This window comes from Columba livia, chromosome 3 (genome assembly GCF_036013475.1).
Source record: "Columba livia isolate bColLiv1 breed racing homer chromosome 3, bColLiv1.pat.W.v2, whole genome shotgun sequence".
NCBI lineage: Eukaryota > Metazoa > Chordata > Aves > Columbiformes > Columbidae > Columba > Columba livia.
The window spans coordinates 33638209-33656434 of record NC_088604.1 but is presented as its reverse complement, the minus strand read 5'-3'; the positions used below and the strand labels follow the sequence as shown (position 1 = coordinate 33656434).

General features: G+C 37.4%; 1 protein-coding gene across 3 annotated transcripts in view; it reads right to left on the bottom strand.

The window, feature by feature from the left end:
• Positions 1–751: 751 nt before the first annotated feature.
• Positions 752–18226, bottom strand: part of SENP6 (SUMO specific peptidase 6) — a 76347-nt gene continuing 58872 nt past the window's right edge. For all 3 annotated transcript variants that reach the window (XM_065056345.1, XM_065056343.1, XM_065056344.1), the window contains 6 exons: positions 12913–13346; positions 10651–10754; positions 8434–8522; positions 5931–5999; positions 5690–5840; positions 752–2765 (listed from right to left, as the gene is read on the bottom strand). In XM_065056345.1, the coding sequence (XP_064912417.1) occupies positions 2556–2765; positions 5690–5840; positions 5931–5999; positions 8434–8522; positions 10651–10754; positions 12913–13346 (1057 nt within the window). In that variant the 3' untranslated portion in view covers positions 752–2555. The remainder of the gene's footprint in view (positions 2766–5689; positions 5841–5930; positions 6000–8433; positions 8523–10650; positions 10755–12912; positions 13347–18226) is intronic.

The following is an 18226-nucleotide window of genomic DNA, read 5'->3' as shown; positions in this document are numbered from 1 at the left end:
AATTCACTGGTGAAACTCCTTGTTAGATTGTGAAACACTGTAGCATAGTTGGACCATCACCTTAAGAACAAATACCTAACAAGTACATGCGGTAGTGAGCTTTTCAAATCAAGTCAGTAAGGTTTTAAATAACTCATTCTTAATTCTGTGGGTTTTTTTCTATTAACGTCACATTTTATTAAAAAAATAACTTTCCTATATTTGACATGTGTATTAGCTTGCTGTATACGACTGAAAATCTCAAGACCTTTAACATTAAATGATAATAAAACACTTTCTTCACAGCTTTGAAAAAGGGGAGAGAGGAAGAAGGGGGGGACAGGAAAGAGGAAGGAACAGGAGGAAGCACCAGGTCATTCCTAGCAAGAGAACCAAATAGTTCCAAATAGTTCTACAGCATCAAATTATGAACCTGCATCACAAACGTTAGAAAAAAGAAAACTATGATATTGATCAAATTTGGATATATTCCATATAATTAGAACATACCATTGGGAAAGACTAGACTGGGAAGGAATACATTCTATTTGCAATTGTCTCGTCTATGTATTTCCAAGAAATTATTTTCCTTCTCTACAAGCCATCACTGATTTACTTGCATTTGTATAAACTACTATTCCAGTATGTCAGTTGCACTAAAGCCAGATACACAAGACCCTTCAGGAAAACAATTCAAAAATACTTTTTCACAGATTTTCCCCAACAACGGCAAGAATACTGGATAAACTTGACGGAGGAAACAACTTGGAGGTGTGAGCATTACATATTTAATTTGTAGTCCAGAAGATACCCCCACATACTTCCAGCAAGAAACCTGTATAGGTTACCTCTAACATAAAATAACATATATATATGGTGCTTACATATTCTCCATGGGGCCCAGGGTCAATGCAAGAATAAAGAGATGAGGGAATGAACAACTCCCCCAAATCCCTGGGGTTACCTATGCAAAAGCTGAGCAGCTCACGGTTGTGTTCTTCTATGTGCAATCACTGCCTTGGTGAGTGAACCCCCTCCTAAAAGGAGGGTTTCACAGCCAGAGTCATCGGTGCAGAAATGCCCTGGCAGTAACGTCATTAGCAGCCACGTCTTCAGGGTTTAGCAACAATGAAACCTCACCGAGAACCTGAAGTACGGGGTTAGACTTGATCTGGTGTATAAAAATTGATCTCTGGCGACACAGAGGTCAGCTCATGAATTCTCTGCTGCTTCTCTTTGGGAGGTGGGAATGACAAATGACATTTCCAGCAGAAAAGTCAGGAGGGAAAATACTATCTGCAAGTAGGGATAAAAGGTCTTTCTTTTCCCCACAAGATTCCTTCTGGGAAGGACAGTTCTCGTTCCCTTCAAAGATATCTATATTAGAAGACTGGAGATATATATATCCTTGCACAAAACATCTCTTACTTTCCTCATTTGACTACCAAAGCCTTTCTGTAACAAGGCAAAAAGGCTACATTTGCAGTTTAAGCAATAATGGCATTTTAGATTGTTGTGAAATCAAAATACACTGGAGATATCTAAACAAATCTCAACATTAGTCTGATGCTACCTAAAGCCAAGAACAAACAAGCAAGCAATGAACACTGGTATTTTGGTTTTTTTGCGTGGATATTACAAAAAATAGTAATCATACACTTTTTTCTTTTTAAATGTTCATTACTTAGATAAAGCACATATGAATGTAACATTCAGAATTGTAACATAGAAAATGTAACGTGGGCAATCTGCTATTCCAAGTACACTTACCAAAATACAATTTTATAATGAAGAAAGTCTCAAAATACACCTGTACAACAACTGGGATCCACAAAATATGATTTAATAGTATCACTCAAGATCACTTCATTGAAACCACTGTTATAATACTGGTTGAATAGTAATCTCTGGTCAAAGAGCATTCTCCCCCTTTTCCTAGCCCGTCCCACTAAAGCAAGGGTGGAATTTTAATTGCAACGCATATCTTTTAAAACCCCAAATCTGAAGCAGTCCTATTAACTACTACACTGCTTACACTTAGATACTGGGAGGATGGGAATCATCCTCTCTGAGGCCACGGTACATTGAGACACCCATTTTAGTTTTTGTAGCGCAAGCAGAGTAATCTTGTAAAGGGGCAACTAAATAGGGTCAAAATATGAATTATCTCACTACCAAATCATTTCCTATGTGTTACTTAAGCCTGTGATATTATAACTTTACTGAAAAAGAAAAAGTTAACCATTTTATCCTATAAATATTTCTTTATTTGCTTTATGTTTAGAAGTTGCTATTTAAGTTCTATTAACAGAAATACATAACAAAAGCTCCCTAACAAGTGGAAAAAAAGTAATTACAAATGCTGAAAAAGTTGGCCTCATTAACATATGTACAGACTTGCTTACTTAATACACATCTTTGTGGGAATTAAATCATTTTATGACACACATTTATACAGGCATTAAACATTCCCAAGGAACTTTGAGCAGAGAATACGCCAAATCTTTAGTCTGGGCAGACAAAAAAATGTATATTTTAGTTTTGACTGTGGAGCTAACATGCAACAGATACAACATTCACTCTGAGCTGCTGTTGAGAAGTTGTTCTGTTTTTTCCTGCAAAGATCTTTCAACTGAACTTGGGTCTTTTTGTCCCTTCTTTTCCTTGTTCTGCTGTTCCTGCAGCTTCAGGATTATTTTTTGTATTTCTTCTCTTTTGGTTTTCATTCTTGGGCGCGGAAACCAGTCTGTTAAATTCATTGGTAGCTCAAAGCTCAGAATGGGATTCTGAAAAGAAAGGTCATTTGGATATTACAGTAAGAAGTTATAACTTAAAAGACTGGAGACAACTGTAGTGGGGTAAAGCACATTCTTCCTCACCTCATTCCATCAGTATGGAACAAAATATCTACCATCTGTGTGTTTTGTCATTAAGGTAAAAATCAAACTTCAGTATGCTACTGAGTAACATCCATCCAGATCAGTTTGGTTATAAAAGTGCCCAAATAATCTACTCTGTTTGCTACATCTTTTAGACAAAGCATTTGACTGCATAAACATATAAAATTGTTCTAATTTAAAAAAAAAAAAAGAGAGAGAGAAAATTAGAACATTATTGTAATGATATAATATTTCTTAAGAATGACTAGCATGAAAATCTAGAGCTGATTAGGAATCCATTGCTAAATACTCTTGTTCTTATAAATACCTTTAGGACTACAGCCAACTAGAAAAGTCAGGTTTTTTTACATTTCACCCTAAGAAACAGGGACTGTGAAAAGTCCCTGGCTACTGCCAGCTCTTTTTATACTTACATTCTGTTCTCCTGCTAGAGGTCATTTCTCCAAAGAATTAAGAGAATTATTATTATGAGACATTATCTATGCCACTTCTGTGACACTCTAAAACAATTTCACCCTAACCAAACAATTATTTGTGGAATAATGTTTTCTCTCAAAGAAATTTCTCTTTTTGTGTATTCCAGTTTACATCATTAACAGGGTTATTTAAGAGTACATTACATTAATCCATTGAGCTAGCACTAGCAAGGCTACATGAGAAAAAAATAGTGACATTTGACACAGGAACATGTCAATGCCTGATGCTGCACTAGCAACATTACTCCACATCCAAACAGAACATCAACTAGGTAATACGGCAATTAAAAAAACCCATGTTGAACTGACTTTGCCAATGAAGCTACCCAAGAGCACCACTAGGTAGGTTTCAGAAGAATGACACTAAAGATGCTGAACACCTTAAACAAAATCTGAATATGTTTTCCACAGTTATGAAATAGGCCAGACAAAGGAGTGAGAACACTAATTAGTGTGGTTATCAACAACAGAAAGATATTTCAAATTAACCTGAACATATCCTTAAGTGGGGCTTTTTGTTGTTCAGTTTGGGGAAGAAAAAAAGCAGGGATATGGGTCGGAAGCCAGTTGTGCTTGTATCCTGTTGCCTCGGAGCTTTGCAAGTTCTTTCACCGCCAAGTGACGGCACCATCAGTACCCCAGTTCCCGCTGTAGAGGGTGTTAAGAGGCTGGGTGGCCGTGTCCCCGGTCAGAGCCCACCGGTGTCCGCGGTCGGATCCTGCCCGAGGGCCGCCCGGCCCGGCAGCGCCGCAGGCGGCACCACGGCGGCCCCTGGCGGTGGCAGCCGCGGCCCGGTCAGCCTGGATAACCCGGCCCCCACAAGGCCCCCGAGGGAAACTGGGGGCCAGGCATTTCGCAGCTCGGAGTTGTCCCTCGTGGGCCGAAGGGCAACTCTGAACAGGCACAGCGTTGAGGGAGGACTGAAGAAGTGCTTGCTGTGACAACTGACAGGTATGCACCTTATTACACTACCTAGCCTGTCAAATGAGTCTTGGTTTTAAAAAATACACATCATGATTTCAACCCTTCTTATTAAAAAGAAGATATTTGAAATAAATCCACAAAGAAGAAAAAGATCTGCCTGAATAGTCCACAAACATCAAATCAAGCACCCCTCCCCATGCACTCCCCATTCAGCTTGTACGGCTGCTGAAAACAGTGAGACTTCGTACATTTCTCAAATACATTAGCAGCTGAAATTAGTAGCTCAATAGCTGTAAGACAGTCAAGTACTGCACAGAAAGTACAGGTTTTCCTTTCCCACTAGTGTTACTTCTGAGCATACCCTGTGATTTGCCCTATGACATTTCTACGTGCCAACCCTGTTCCTTGGCAGACAAAGCTGCTCCATAGTGCAAGACCAGACAGGAGAAGGGATTCAGCCTGATGTAATTCAGTAGTTTGCAAAAAGGAGGGGCCAAGATTATTAAAACTTGGTTTCTCCTCATATCCCCTGTGTGCAAAACAAGAAGTACTCAAGGATGGTTTTAAGCTCTAAAGGGCTCATTGATAAAGCAAAAGCATATCACATGTTTGGGCTTTATTTTGCATAAAGGCACTCTGCTAAAGCCTAAATGCTCTCATACAAAGTATGAACAAGGGGAGGGAGGAGAAATGGAGAAGAAACCAGCAGCTTTCTCAGGAAAGGTTTGTTACAGGAGAGTTTAGGAGCAGCACTCTAAAGCACTATGGACTGTAAACAGAGTCAGTGTCCTGTGCAGGCAAGCAATATTTTGACTATTTCTTCTCCCAACCCAAACTTGAGGGTGCTAGTCCTTCTACTTGTGAAAGGAACTGTAACTTGAAGGCTACAGCAGTTAAATTACACGTTTAACCAATTTCTTCCATGGAATCAAGATTTGACCTTTAGTTGTAATGACTCCACTTACATGTTTTCATGCAAGTACAAAAAGTCTAAGCTAGTGGTGGTGTAATGATGAGTATATCCCAAGTCACAGTTCTTAGAGAAAAAGAACAAGCTTTTTCTAAAACATCTTTAGTTTACATTTAGAACTCAGTTCTTACCAGGTAATTTTAAAGGGTATGCTCTGTAAGAACATACAGGAAGATTCTAAATATATTTTCTTAATATTTTCTCAGAAAATTCCATGGCTTTCAGTTTCTGGTACATACATGTAGATAATAATGATAATTTGTTTCTTTTTCAAAAAGTATTCATTATTATGTAAGTCAATGTTTAAATTAATTTAGAACGCATCATCTAATAAATAGCTATAAAAGCTACACTAGACAGACTTTTATAACTAATAACTCTAATAGCCCATATTTGACTGCCACGGGAGACAAAACAGTTAAACAAACAGGCATACATACCTCAAAAAAGCTCTCCACATACTGCAGTATGTACACTCCACAATCACTGAAGTTGTTCTGTTGTGGCACTTTAGGGTTGGAACCTTTCATGACTTCTTTGGAAAAGCTTCTTTTGTTGCCTTTCCTGACTTCCCATTCCACCTCTAAATACCTACAATTAAAGACCATGCAAATTAAAACTTTTGTTTTCTTGCAGAATTTAAAAAAAAAACCCACCCCAAACCCCAGATGTGAAACTTACTCCCTTAGTGTTTTCACAACATTTGAGCGGGAAGGGCCTCTCAGTGAGTCCATAAGCAAAATGCAGGGCCTAAGAGAGAACACAGTTTTTAAGCACAAATATTTTTACAGCAGCTTCGAAAACACAACGTTACACAGCTAGCTAGCTGTGAAGTAATTTGTGGCATGACATTGAACAAAACTAGATCAATATTATGACATTTTGCCAGCACTGCTATAATCCTCTAATTGGGATAGCAAAACACAAAGTTATCTTTAGATTTAGCATATACCAAGTACAGAGAACTTAGGAAAGCATTTATAGTACTGTCAGACTGAAAGCATTTTTTATAGGCAAAGTCTAATTGCCTAAAGCCCCCTCAGGTGTGTAGTGTAGCACAAGGTGTCTGGGACACTGACAAGAGACTAAAAAGTAAGGCTAAGAACCCATAAACATCCTTCTGGAGGGGCAGCCTGAGGACGGATGGGACAGTCCACAATACCCAAGACAACACTAGGTATGCATGTTCCAGAAGCAATTCCAGCCAATCAATCTGAAATCTACCTGACAGTTATCCACAAAACACTCACCTACCCTATTTGATATACTTTAAAAAATAATGTATCCATACACACATGTTTTCTGAAGAACCAAGTCTGCATGAACACTCCTGCACACTACAGATGCTTACACATCCTATCACTTGATCTAGAGCAGGGGTGTCAAACTCATTGTCACCAGGGGCCACATCAGCCTCGCGGTTGCCTTCGAAAGGCCGAATGTAGTTTTAGGACCGTATAAATGTAGGACTACTCCAAAAATGACATTCGGCCCTTGGAAGGGAGCCGCGAGGCTGATGTGGCCCCCGGTGAAAATGAGTTTGACACCCCTGCTCTAGAGGATACCCCCAGTTTTGCAGTACTTATAACCATAATGATCCTATCAGCCACCTTATATACAACAGCTGGATTTATACAATAAAGCTGACTCACACCAGAGTTCAGAAACTCAGCATTAGATGCAAGATGTATTTTGAGGGATAAATAGGTAGCAAATTACTTTTCACAAAGCTCTGCTTTCTCTTTCCTACCAATAACACATATGCGTTCATCGCACAAGGCATCCTTTATAGAAACTGCAGACTAGGAAAACCAGACAAAATATCTGTAAGCATTTAGGTATAGACTTAAATTTTTTAAATTATTTTACACATATGCAATTTTTCTCGCATAAGCATATAATCACTTCAATAATGCTTGCTTTTAATTCTACTTTCTCTGTTTCCTGATAAAATAATTCTTTATATAGGCAATGCTCTTTAAAAATGCACAATCCAGTACTTTGGGAAGGTGGGTGACAAGTGAAAGTTTTTTCAAGGTCATCTTCTTTTTCATGTAGAAATAATTTAAAAATATGCTAATAATAAAGTATTTAAGTGCCCTCAATGACTTCTGATGCCTAAGTGTCAAATATCTCATAAAATTTCATGTTTGGATTAAAATACTGTCTGATGGAAAGTATTATGTACAGATAATCCATTCCCAGAATGGGACAAATTTAGACAAGGTATAACCAGGAGCTCATAAATATTCTTAAAATTCACAACACAGATGGATTTTTACCCCTTCATGAAAACGTAGTAAGAATAATTCATACAGATTTCCTATAACATAAAACCATATAATTTTATTCTGCACCATAAGATTGTATTGTGAAAGCCTTCACCTTTGTAGTAACCATTATATTCACAAAGAAGGAAATATAAAAATGGATAAATAGTTCATGAAAAAATACAAAGGAAACTGTCAAGACAGCAATACTAGTAACAGTATTTCTGGATTTGGAATCATACATTTCTGTCACACCAAAATGAAAAAAACTGCAGTCAATGACTATTAAGAAATAATTTCAGGGTTTCAAACAATAACAACAAAAATTTTAAGAGTTTTCAAATATAAGCCAGGTAAAAAATAAAATAAACTAACAGTTTAGCACTGTGGAACACTCTATTAGAGAAAAAAAGAGTAATACTAAGAACAGAAAGAGACAATAAACAGCCAGAACACTTTCAGTATAAAACGAGGGCAGCTAATAATGATTCTCATTTTCCTGTACTAATTTGAGTGGTGACAAAGGTTTTCTTTAGTATTAGTTTAATTATTTTCAGTTACGACATTAATCTGCTTTTTAATATTGAAGGATACTTTTGAACATGCTTCTGTACCTTCTTTTTGCAGGAATCTAAGTGCAAGATATCAAAGAACACCCTTATTTAAAGAAACAACCTTCATCCACCTGAAGCAGCATACAGGCTTAACAGGAAACAAAAGCTATTGTTTCACTAGTAGTTTCATTCATTAAATTTTCTGCTCACTGAAGATGATACTACAAAGTATAAAGTTCTCAAACACTAATAACATGCTGATTAAGGTGTTTGAAGATCAATCTATGGCCCTTTCCCATAATTACTTTCACATTTCATACACCTTTATGAAATCGCCATTTTAACTGTTTTAATACTTACTGTTTGCAGATAGTAGGCTTCAGGTGCCACTGTCCCATTTCTGAATTACAGTTATCATCTACAAGGCCACCATCATCACTACTGTCATCCTACAGAAGCAACATGTTTATAGCTATTTAAAAGCTAACATTGTTTTTCAAACAGATGCAAAATAAATGATTGCTATACTTACCATTTTTATTCAAAACCAGTAACACAGGTTTAATAAAGAAGTGTTAGCTTTAATCTGAAACCATTCATTATTTGTAAAGTTTGCATTACCTACTTCTAGTCACACGGCTTCTCAAATCCATGCTGGAAGGACACGGAGTTAATGGTGCTATTTACTTAACGACCGCTGAAACCAGAAAAAAGCTGCAACTGACATTTTTAAAGCATTGCTGGCTTAAAAGAGGTGCATCTCCAGTATTTAGTTACAATCCAAATTATTGATACTTTCCTTTCCTAATTATTACTAGAAAGTTGCTTGGCTGTTTCACATATGTTATCTTGTAGATGAAATGAGACAAAATCTGCAATGAACTCAGATGTAAAATTTGAACTTTGCTTCAGAATGCACCAAATTGGTTCTTAGGGCAAGGGAAATTAAACTGCCATGATGTTATGTATCATGGGCTGCAGAAACAGTCATGCCACACATCTAGGAATATCCTTTGACCTTTTGATTTCAATATTGATTTCTATGAAGGACATGGAAGTCTTATAAACAAAACCACTAGGTTATTGTATCTAAAAATATCAGAGAGATCCACTGTTTCTTACCCTTCTGCTGAATTCACTATCGCTACCACAGACCATTGCATTATAGGGAAAGAGATGCTTTCCAAAAATGGGAACCCCCGTATAAGCATGATTTGTGAAATATTTGGTAAAGAATTATGTATACTTCACTAACATGCAGGATCCTGTGAACAAAACCCTCATTCTACACCATGAAGATGTTATCATATTAGAAACTGCTACCTAGTTCTAATACACTTGTTTCTGTTGCAGCCTCAACTCCGTTTTTGGCAGATGTGAAGGTGCACTCAGCTTGTCATGGTCTAGCATTTCTCTACTTGCTTAATCCATTCTAGAAGATATCAGCAACAGCTTCAGCCTGAGTAAAGTTCTAAGCTACACTGCAACCAGGAAACTCGGCATCTTCTCCTCTTCTCAAGGACCACAGCTGGTCATGTGCTTTCTTCCCTGCCTCATGCCACGCACTTCAGATTGGAAACACTCTACTACTCATTCTTCATCTTCAGGGAATTCTACTGCTACCAAACAGACAGAAAGGCACTTCCATCAGGTGAGAATCACAGAATGTTTGGGCAAGTGTCATGACAGGAGAGGTGGGTTGAGTCTGTGTGAAAAGCATAGTTATGTTTCCACATAAACTGGAGCTTTTATAGGTGTGTGCACATATACATACTATTTGGAAGACCTCACAAATAGCTGCAGACTTTGGAAAATAACTGTTTGTTCTAGACTCAAAGGTGAAAAATAGCTAATTCCTAGAATTTGATAGGCTCAGATTCTTTATTTCTACAACTTGGAGTCATCTACCTGGAACATGAACAGGAATTCTGATTAGGAAGAGTAAATGTGTAACTCCCATCTTGCTCACGTTGAATTCACACTGTAGAAGCAACAGGGCTATGGAATAATGCCCACATACCCAGTACTGAGTCAATAAAGGACATTTTAATGATCAGTCTTTCCACAGCTCTAAAATCTAAACGTCTTCCAATCTGAACAAGAACACTACTTGATTATAAATCCATACTGTTTAAATTTGATTTGGAGAACCACCAATGAAACAAAACAGCAGAATAGAACCTACTTATATAAAGGTGTCTGCTTATGTCTAGGAAATGCAGCTGAAAGAAGAGTAACTTGTTCCTGGGTCTGGTAGATAAATATGGGGCTGGGGGAGAACAGAGACAGAAATGTGTTTACCTTCAGAGTTTCCACTAAAATAGTTGTGCAATACTGTTACTATGCAAAAGGCTCACAAAATGAAATGCAGGACCTATTAAACAATTTAATGAACAAATGGACAATCCTCTCCTGTCAGCTCATCTGCAAATTTTTATAGGTAACCAGTGCTTTGGATTTGACAACTGAAAAGATAACTGGCTTTAGACAATGCACATTTACACTGCTTTTAAGCTGCCCATTCAAAATACAACACAACAGTTCATATTTCCCAAATACGATTGCTGAATTATTTACCTGGTTATCTTGGTCTTCAGAAAAATCTATAAGCTCATCTTCATTTAGTTTACTGCCATCAGCTGAGTCTTCGCTGTAGTTTAGCCTGATTTTGTGCAATCCATCTGTATCAATCAGACAGCAGTATATTTAAACATCAAATACTATGTAATCATTGAAGACCAAACTCATTTTAAATATTTTAGATTGCCTCAGGGTTGCTCAGAATAACTGTGATACAGCTGACATATAGTATTTTATTCATGCATATAAACAGAAGTAAAAAGTTTTTTCTAAGTAACATAGCAGAAACTGTTTCTTATTCTGTGAAAGGCCTAAAAAATTTCTAGAGACCCAAACTAAAACCCACCATGAAATGACCCTGTAGTTCCATTAAACCTTTACAACAGTATAAATCGGTACTGCTGCCAAAAGGGGCAGTCTTATTTGATCCCTAATATAACCACTCATTCCCATCCTCAGCTGGTCCCTTCCATGTCACCAAATACATCCACACACAGAGGACCAGACTGAGAACTTTTATTAAACTTGAACATTTTATTTAACTTGAATAATGTCCTTGATCAGATTCACTGTGAAGTTATATGAAGACTCATGCTGGTAAAAGGGAAAAAGGCAGCTTGGGAACACATTGCCAGGGATGGTAAAATGCAGGATCAGCCCTCCTGGGAGCAGCAGCCTAGAGATGTCTGTGAAACTTCACTGTTAGCTACACAAAAGAGTATCTGTAAACTCACTCTCTCACTCCTCTACTTATTTAATCACTAGGCAAACAGCATTGGAAGAAACCATGCAAGACTTCAGAACAGACTTTGAAGGGAAAAAATAATAAGCTATGCGGAAATAAGTGAAAAATTAATATCTCATGCCAGCAAAACCTGAAATCTTCATCAGAAAACTTTTCCTAGAAAAGGGCTATATATCTAATCAATTACAAAAATAAAAGCATTGGTTATGGTGTCACTGTAGGACTTATTACTTATGAAAGAAAAACAGATTTTTATAAGAACATTAAATAGGGCAATGAACTATCTAATGGAAAAAACAGAGAAGACTTGCATTCAAGAGTGCTTTAGCAGAGAAGCTGAAGTAACTGGAAAGAGGTTATCAGTGTGGTTCCACAGGGACAAACTTGGGAATTAGTTTTGCTCAGTATCTTTGAAAAGACCTTAGCACAAGAAGTAGGCCATATATTAATATGATTTATTGTTGACAGATCCATACATTAGGTAATATTTTAATTAATTAATTAGGTAAGTTGATTTTTTTCTTCAAAGATATTTAGGTATCAACTCCTACTGAGTTACAAGTCCAAAACCAGGATTTAGTTGGAGATCAAGACATCTAAGTTTAGGCTCACATGTATAGTAGGCATCTAGGGTTTCACAACGTTAAGTGGAGACCGTAACCAGAGCAGAGAACTACTCAACTGAACAGCTGCTCTATATCTGCTTTAGGATGAGAAAAGGAGGTCTCTTGGTTTTATTGACTATACTATCAAAGAGGCACCTGCAGTCTTTTGTGAAAACCTAAGGACTACATCCTCATTTTCCAATGTGTTGAAATGGAAGTTTAGGGGATCCAAAACTTGCAGTAAGCAGAGAAAACAATCTTTTCCAAATTCCTTCATCTGCCTTTAAAAGTATGTTGGTTCCTTTGTTCACTTTGGTACAAACACTGTTCCAGACACTGAAATCAGCCTCCACAGCAGCGATGCGTGGAGAAAACCCCCCTAAATGTAACATGGAGGTCGAGAGAAATTTTTTTTATTATTATTTTCTCCTCACTCTTTTTACATACCTTCTATCAGGACATTAAAGAACTTAATGGTGTTGAAGCAAAACCTCAAATGTTAGAAGACACTGGAATTACAGTTGCTCACACAATCTTAATTCAGTCCTCCCATGTACATGCATTATGAGGATCCATGGCCAACTACTATTCTTTTCTTAGCAACTGCAGTCTTAAGCAATGCAAAGTGCTATCTACAAAATGAATTTGTGTGAAAAAAGCTCACACAATTGAAAAATTAATCTGATTTAGGAAAAGTGTTTTATCTCCAGCCCTTTGCCATGACAGTTATATCCACACGTACAAAATCATTTTATACACAATGGCTATAAACTACTTATATCGCAAGCACTCAACTTGAACCATGTACTAAAATTTTGAAGTATGAAATTTACACAGCTACAAAAGTAGCAACGGATGTGAAAACTCCAAATTTTTCCTTAAAATGTGCATATTTTTACAATTACATACCCATAGATTGGCTAGCAGCTGTGAATTCACCCTGTATACCGTTTTCATCTGAAGTCCGATGGTCTAGTGTATGGCATGCTGATTCCACAGTGTGAGGTTCTTCCACATCACTGTCCATTTGATTTAGTTTTTTGAAAGCACTTTTTCCCCTACAAGGACTTCTTCTACAACATGAAGACTCACTGTCTTCAGTTTCAGCGTTTGGGTCTATTAAAGCTGTATTATACTTTTTGGTCAATGTCTTCTTTGCTGTGGACTTGGAAGGCGAGTTCTGTGCATCTAAATCATTTGGCAAAGGAGATGGTGTGTTGCTCTCTCTATCTGAAGAGGAGGACTTTATCGGTAGCGTAGCATTTTCATGATAGAGGGGATTTGGTTCATATTTGGGTTTTTCTAAACCAGGAAAACAGATGACAGCCAAAAACCAGTGGGCACTGCAAAGGAAAAAAAAACATTAAAAACTGGCAATTACATTAACGATCACGATTAAACTTGAAGCTGGTAAAAATCAAACAAAACATGGAGTGTGCACATACTAACAAAAACCCCACCCCCATGGTTATCAAAGATAGATTACAATAGTTGTTCACTTTTCTGAGCAGGTTTTACTCAAGCCCTCACAGTCCTCTATGAAGCAAAGATCACTCCATGCAAGGAACCACCAACAACGTTAATATCTTGCAGTTAGTTGAAAGCAGGTGATATCTAATTTATTTCAATTTGTTCATACTTCAATATATGCTTTTCCTTCTTTGAAGTAAAGCTTATTTATTTTTTAACATTTTCTTCATCACTACATGAATTACTTATTGTCAAGTTAATGTTTTACCGCTGCATCAAGTTTTCTAGTAGTTCAGCACTAGTAACAAAACTAGTCAGATCTAACAGTATAGCTGAATTGCCCATATTCTTCTGCCTATGAGATCTTCCAATCATAGATGACACTTCACATTTTTAAAGAAATCTTGTCAACAGAGAATTAAAAAAGGGGAGAAAAGTGTCTTCATAATGCCATCACCATGACTGCTGTCTTCCTCACCCTTCACAGAAATGTCATTTCAAGCCTTTCAGGATCAAAAATCATTATATTCCCCAATACAAAGTAAATTTTGCCCCAGTTTCCTCCTGCTGTCCTTGCCTCTTGAGACTTTACCAACTTGCCACTCAATAAGAAATGGAGCAGCAGCGGCAAAGTCAGAGATCGAGGCATTGCAAGTAAATACTGACTAATCTGATTTAGAAATTTTCTGAAGGTTCTCTGATTCTCTAGAGCAAATAACAAAACAGAATCTATTTATGTATTAGGCAGGTGAAGCCATACTTTAATATGTTTTAGAAAAAAGAAAAAGTAGTAACTAAAAATGTATGTCTGAGATATTAAAAAATTAATTAGATTATTATGAATCCTAAATTCTATCAAAACTCAATGGCAGTTAAAGTGGCCCCTGAAAGCAGCAAGTGAAGTATGGAGCCATTTTATCTTCAATGATTCACCACACCTAGTCAGTGAATATATTAAGTATTGCCAAACCCTGGAATTTGTGTGTGCTCTGTTAATATAGGCTTTATGTACCAATTATGTAAATATATTAATCTGAATCTAAAAAGAAAATAGCTCACAACGTTGAAAAGAATAACCTGTTTCCAGTGGAGGCTGGAAGAAAAAGGACTGTACTGCCAAAGGAGACTGATGCAGTCATGGTTATATCTGCCACACTGTTCTGAAGTTAATTCTCCCCTAGATTCATCCTGCCCACTTCCAGTTACTGCAGTTTGACAACTTGTTAGATGATGAGCCCACATTCCCTAAACTAGTGGTTATGGGAGAGTCCGGAATGACTTTCTGGAAGTAGATACTGAAGTCTGGCAATTCCAAAGCAATTATTTCTAGAATATGCTTTTACACTAGATGCCAGAATAAACAGCTGAGTCCTGAAAGACAAAAAAGCATCATTCTAGGCAGCACAGGACAAGCATTATCAGAAGCAACCATTAGCAGCATTCCTGTAACGTGAGAGAAGTGCTCAGGTTTCCTCAAATCCTAGAATAACTTGTTTCACACAGTACTTAATTCAAGACACAAAGAAAAAAAAGAAACTCTGAGACTGGTTCTCAACCAGACTGATTTTGCCACAGATCAAGGTTTGAGACCTTTTAGAAGTAGTAATGAATGCCGATCTCTCACTGGAACCAAAGAAACTGTTCCCCACCTTTGATCCGCTATTGTATCACATAGAGAAAATTTCTGTTACAAGGACTAATGACCAGCATCAAACCAGGTGGCAAATTCCTGAAAAATACTTAGAGTGCTGCAATGTGCCAAGTTGCAAACAGTGGGAGAGTCGTAACAACTCAAGGCTGTACATGAGTTGTATGATCATACAGAAGACCCAGACAAGGAACAAACTGATAGAAGAAAACTGGGTGATGACAGCCTTATTACACTATATTAGGTTGCATATACAGATGTTCAAGCAAAGGCATGCTGAAAAAATTCTGAAAACCGGGTTCTCCAAAACCTACACAGAATGGCATGTATTTTACTCTCTATGCACACCAGGCATTAACTGGCTGTCCCTCTTCACCACTGATTCTCCTTGTGTTTTCAGCAATCCCTTGAAGTTCCAAGGCAATGCCTCAATTACAAAAACAAACAAAAAAAATCCCTAGACAGCTAAACACCAAGTAGTTGGAAGTTCTATTCTATTGAACATACAGCATCTCCACACGTCCATTCTTGTCAACACAAAGTGTGACAGTCCTCAATTTGCAAGTGAGAAACAGAAGTGTGGAGAAATTTTGGGAAATCACATGACACAAAAGGCGGCACACAAGGGAGTTTCTGAAAAAGCTGCAACGTACTACAGAGGCCAGGTCCCAGCACACAGCCTTCATCATAAAACCTGAATATCCAAAATACTCACTACAAATTAAGAAGCCAACTAATATACAAATCAGCACCACAAATATATAAATTTGGTACAGAAGCAAGGTTTCACATTCCTATTAACAAACAAAGTCCAGGGACTATATATTTCATAACACAATAAATACATAGCTACAGAATGTAACATGAAGCTGTAACTTACACAAACAGGATCTATACTGTACTTGCTAACCAGATAAAAAAAATCCTTCTTAGTATTTTGCCATTAATGAACAAAAATCACCAGTGATACCTATTGTCTCTTTTTGTCAGCAACACGTTTAGTTCTAAAAAGAAAACTTTCTGGTTCTATATCAAAGAGGCTAAGCAGCACCTGAAGTGGTACTCTAGTGAAGTTTACTAAAATAAAACAGGATTTACATGTTAGTTCAACATAAAGAGCTACATATCAAAGTAAGAGAGGTAACTTGCAATAAAGTAACTTTTCTGACTGAAAAAAGTTAAGATTATTCCAGTTCTCTGCTCTTGACCCATTTTGAAACACAAGAATACATGAAAAAGAGGGGTCAGATATATATTAACCTCGTAAAACCTGATATTCTTCTGTGCCGTGGCAATATAAGGAAGGAAGAGACACTTCACGAGTGACAACTGTGCTAATAGCATAGAGGCCTAGAAGCCTCATACTTGCTGGCTTTTGTGTTCTTTCCCAGGGAGCTCCCCAGCCTCCTCTCTGCCCTGTGATATAAATTACTCCTCATAATGGGAGCATTTCATTGTCAAGTCACTGATTCCTTCTTAAGTATGTTAGCATCTCCCCCCAAAAACTTCAGGTTTTTGTTCCTCAAAACTGAAAGGGTTCCAGGGGATGGAAGAAGTGACATGTTTGATGGGAGACAGAATAGAAAGGTGCAGCCAAGAAAAATGCTACCAACTAATAACAATAAATTAAAAAACAAGAAAGAAAAAGAAAAAAAAAAGAGAAAGAAGTTCTAATTTATACTTTCTTTGGCAGAATGCAGGTCAAAACCAACAATATAAAGCAAACCCCCTCTCCCTGCCCCCTCTCCACCCCTTCATCAAACCAGCACTTTCTTATCTCCCTGGATACTTGCTTTTTTACCGCTCTGCAATATTTTATCGCACACATCAAGAAACCACTTTTGCAAATGAATGTCCTACTATAACCACTTACCAGGTTTGAGTCCACAGTACAGTTCCAAAAAGTGTGAACAGGATCGTTTCCAGATGAAAGATGCACACCAAGAGTACATTCTTCCTGCTCTAATCACTACTGGATGGGTACATGAGACCAAGGTAGTCCAAAGCAAAATCTCCAACCCACACATGGTGTGAACATCCTGCCCTCAGTACAAACTGTTTTGCTCTGCAAATTCACTCCTACTGAGCTGCACTGTTTGCTAAGGCAGACATTGCTTTAGTTCCTTATCAGTAAATGAACAGACAGTGAAAACTACTTTGTGTTAAGTTACCAGTAAGACAACTAATTCTTGTAATGCCACAGAACTATTTCATTTTCAGGTGACTTCTAAGTCGTGCTGTCTGGTATTTGCAGCATGATCAGTATCATTTCTCCTATGCACAACCCATGTAAACAGTAATGACATAAGATAGGATGGTGGGAAGTAAACTATATAACAAGCTCTAAGACAACTAAAATTTAAGTGACAGACTTCCAGGTTCTGGTACTTCAAGCTTCAAGAGAGAGGGAAGCGGACAGGAGGAGTAATTTTTTTCACCTAAGTACTGGCTGTGTTTCCATGGCTGTATAAAGGTCATAGTATCTCAAAATCTAATGTCAGTGCTTGTGAACAGCTTTCTCAGGGTTTTACTTACGTCTTTGTAAAAAAGACAGATCTATGGTCAGCCAGCCTGAGAATTCAGCTAGGGAGGATGTGGGAAAAGAGAAGATTCAGAAGTTTTGCTCCTGCTGCAAAATGGCACAGTATCTAGATAGGTTTCTTTGAAGAGCTTTTAATTTAAAAAAAAACAATGAACTAATATTTGAATTTTTAAAAGATCAGTTAGGTATGCCAATGATAAGTTAGTTGCAATTCTCCTGTCTCTCTGTCCTTTACTTATGTTTTTATTGTATATTTTTAAAATGCATCAGTTTAACATTCCTAAATATTTTGGCTTAAGGACTGCTTACATTCTTTTTTTTTGAAATGCAGAAATGTATTTGTGACAACTTGCTCTGAACTTAGGGAAAGCAGGCATCATTAAAAGTCCTTAACAACCATTAGAATGCTAACAGTCTGCTGCCTGACCTAAGGAAAATACCAGGACAAAGGGATATGAAGAAAAAGCATAAAGCTCCCAATATAAGGCAACAGAGACTTTGAGGTGTATTTTCTTCCACTAAAGTTTTATTCCAACCAAAGAATGATCTCATCTATACCAAAG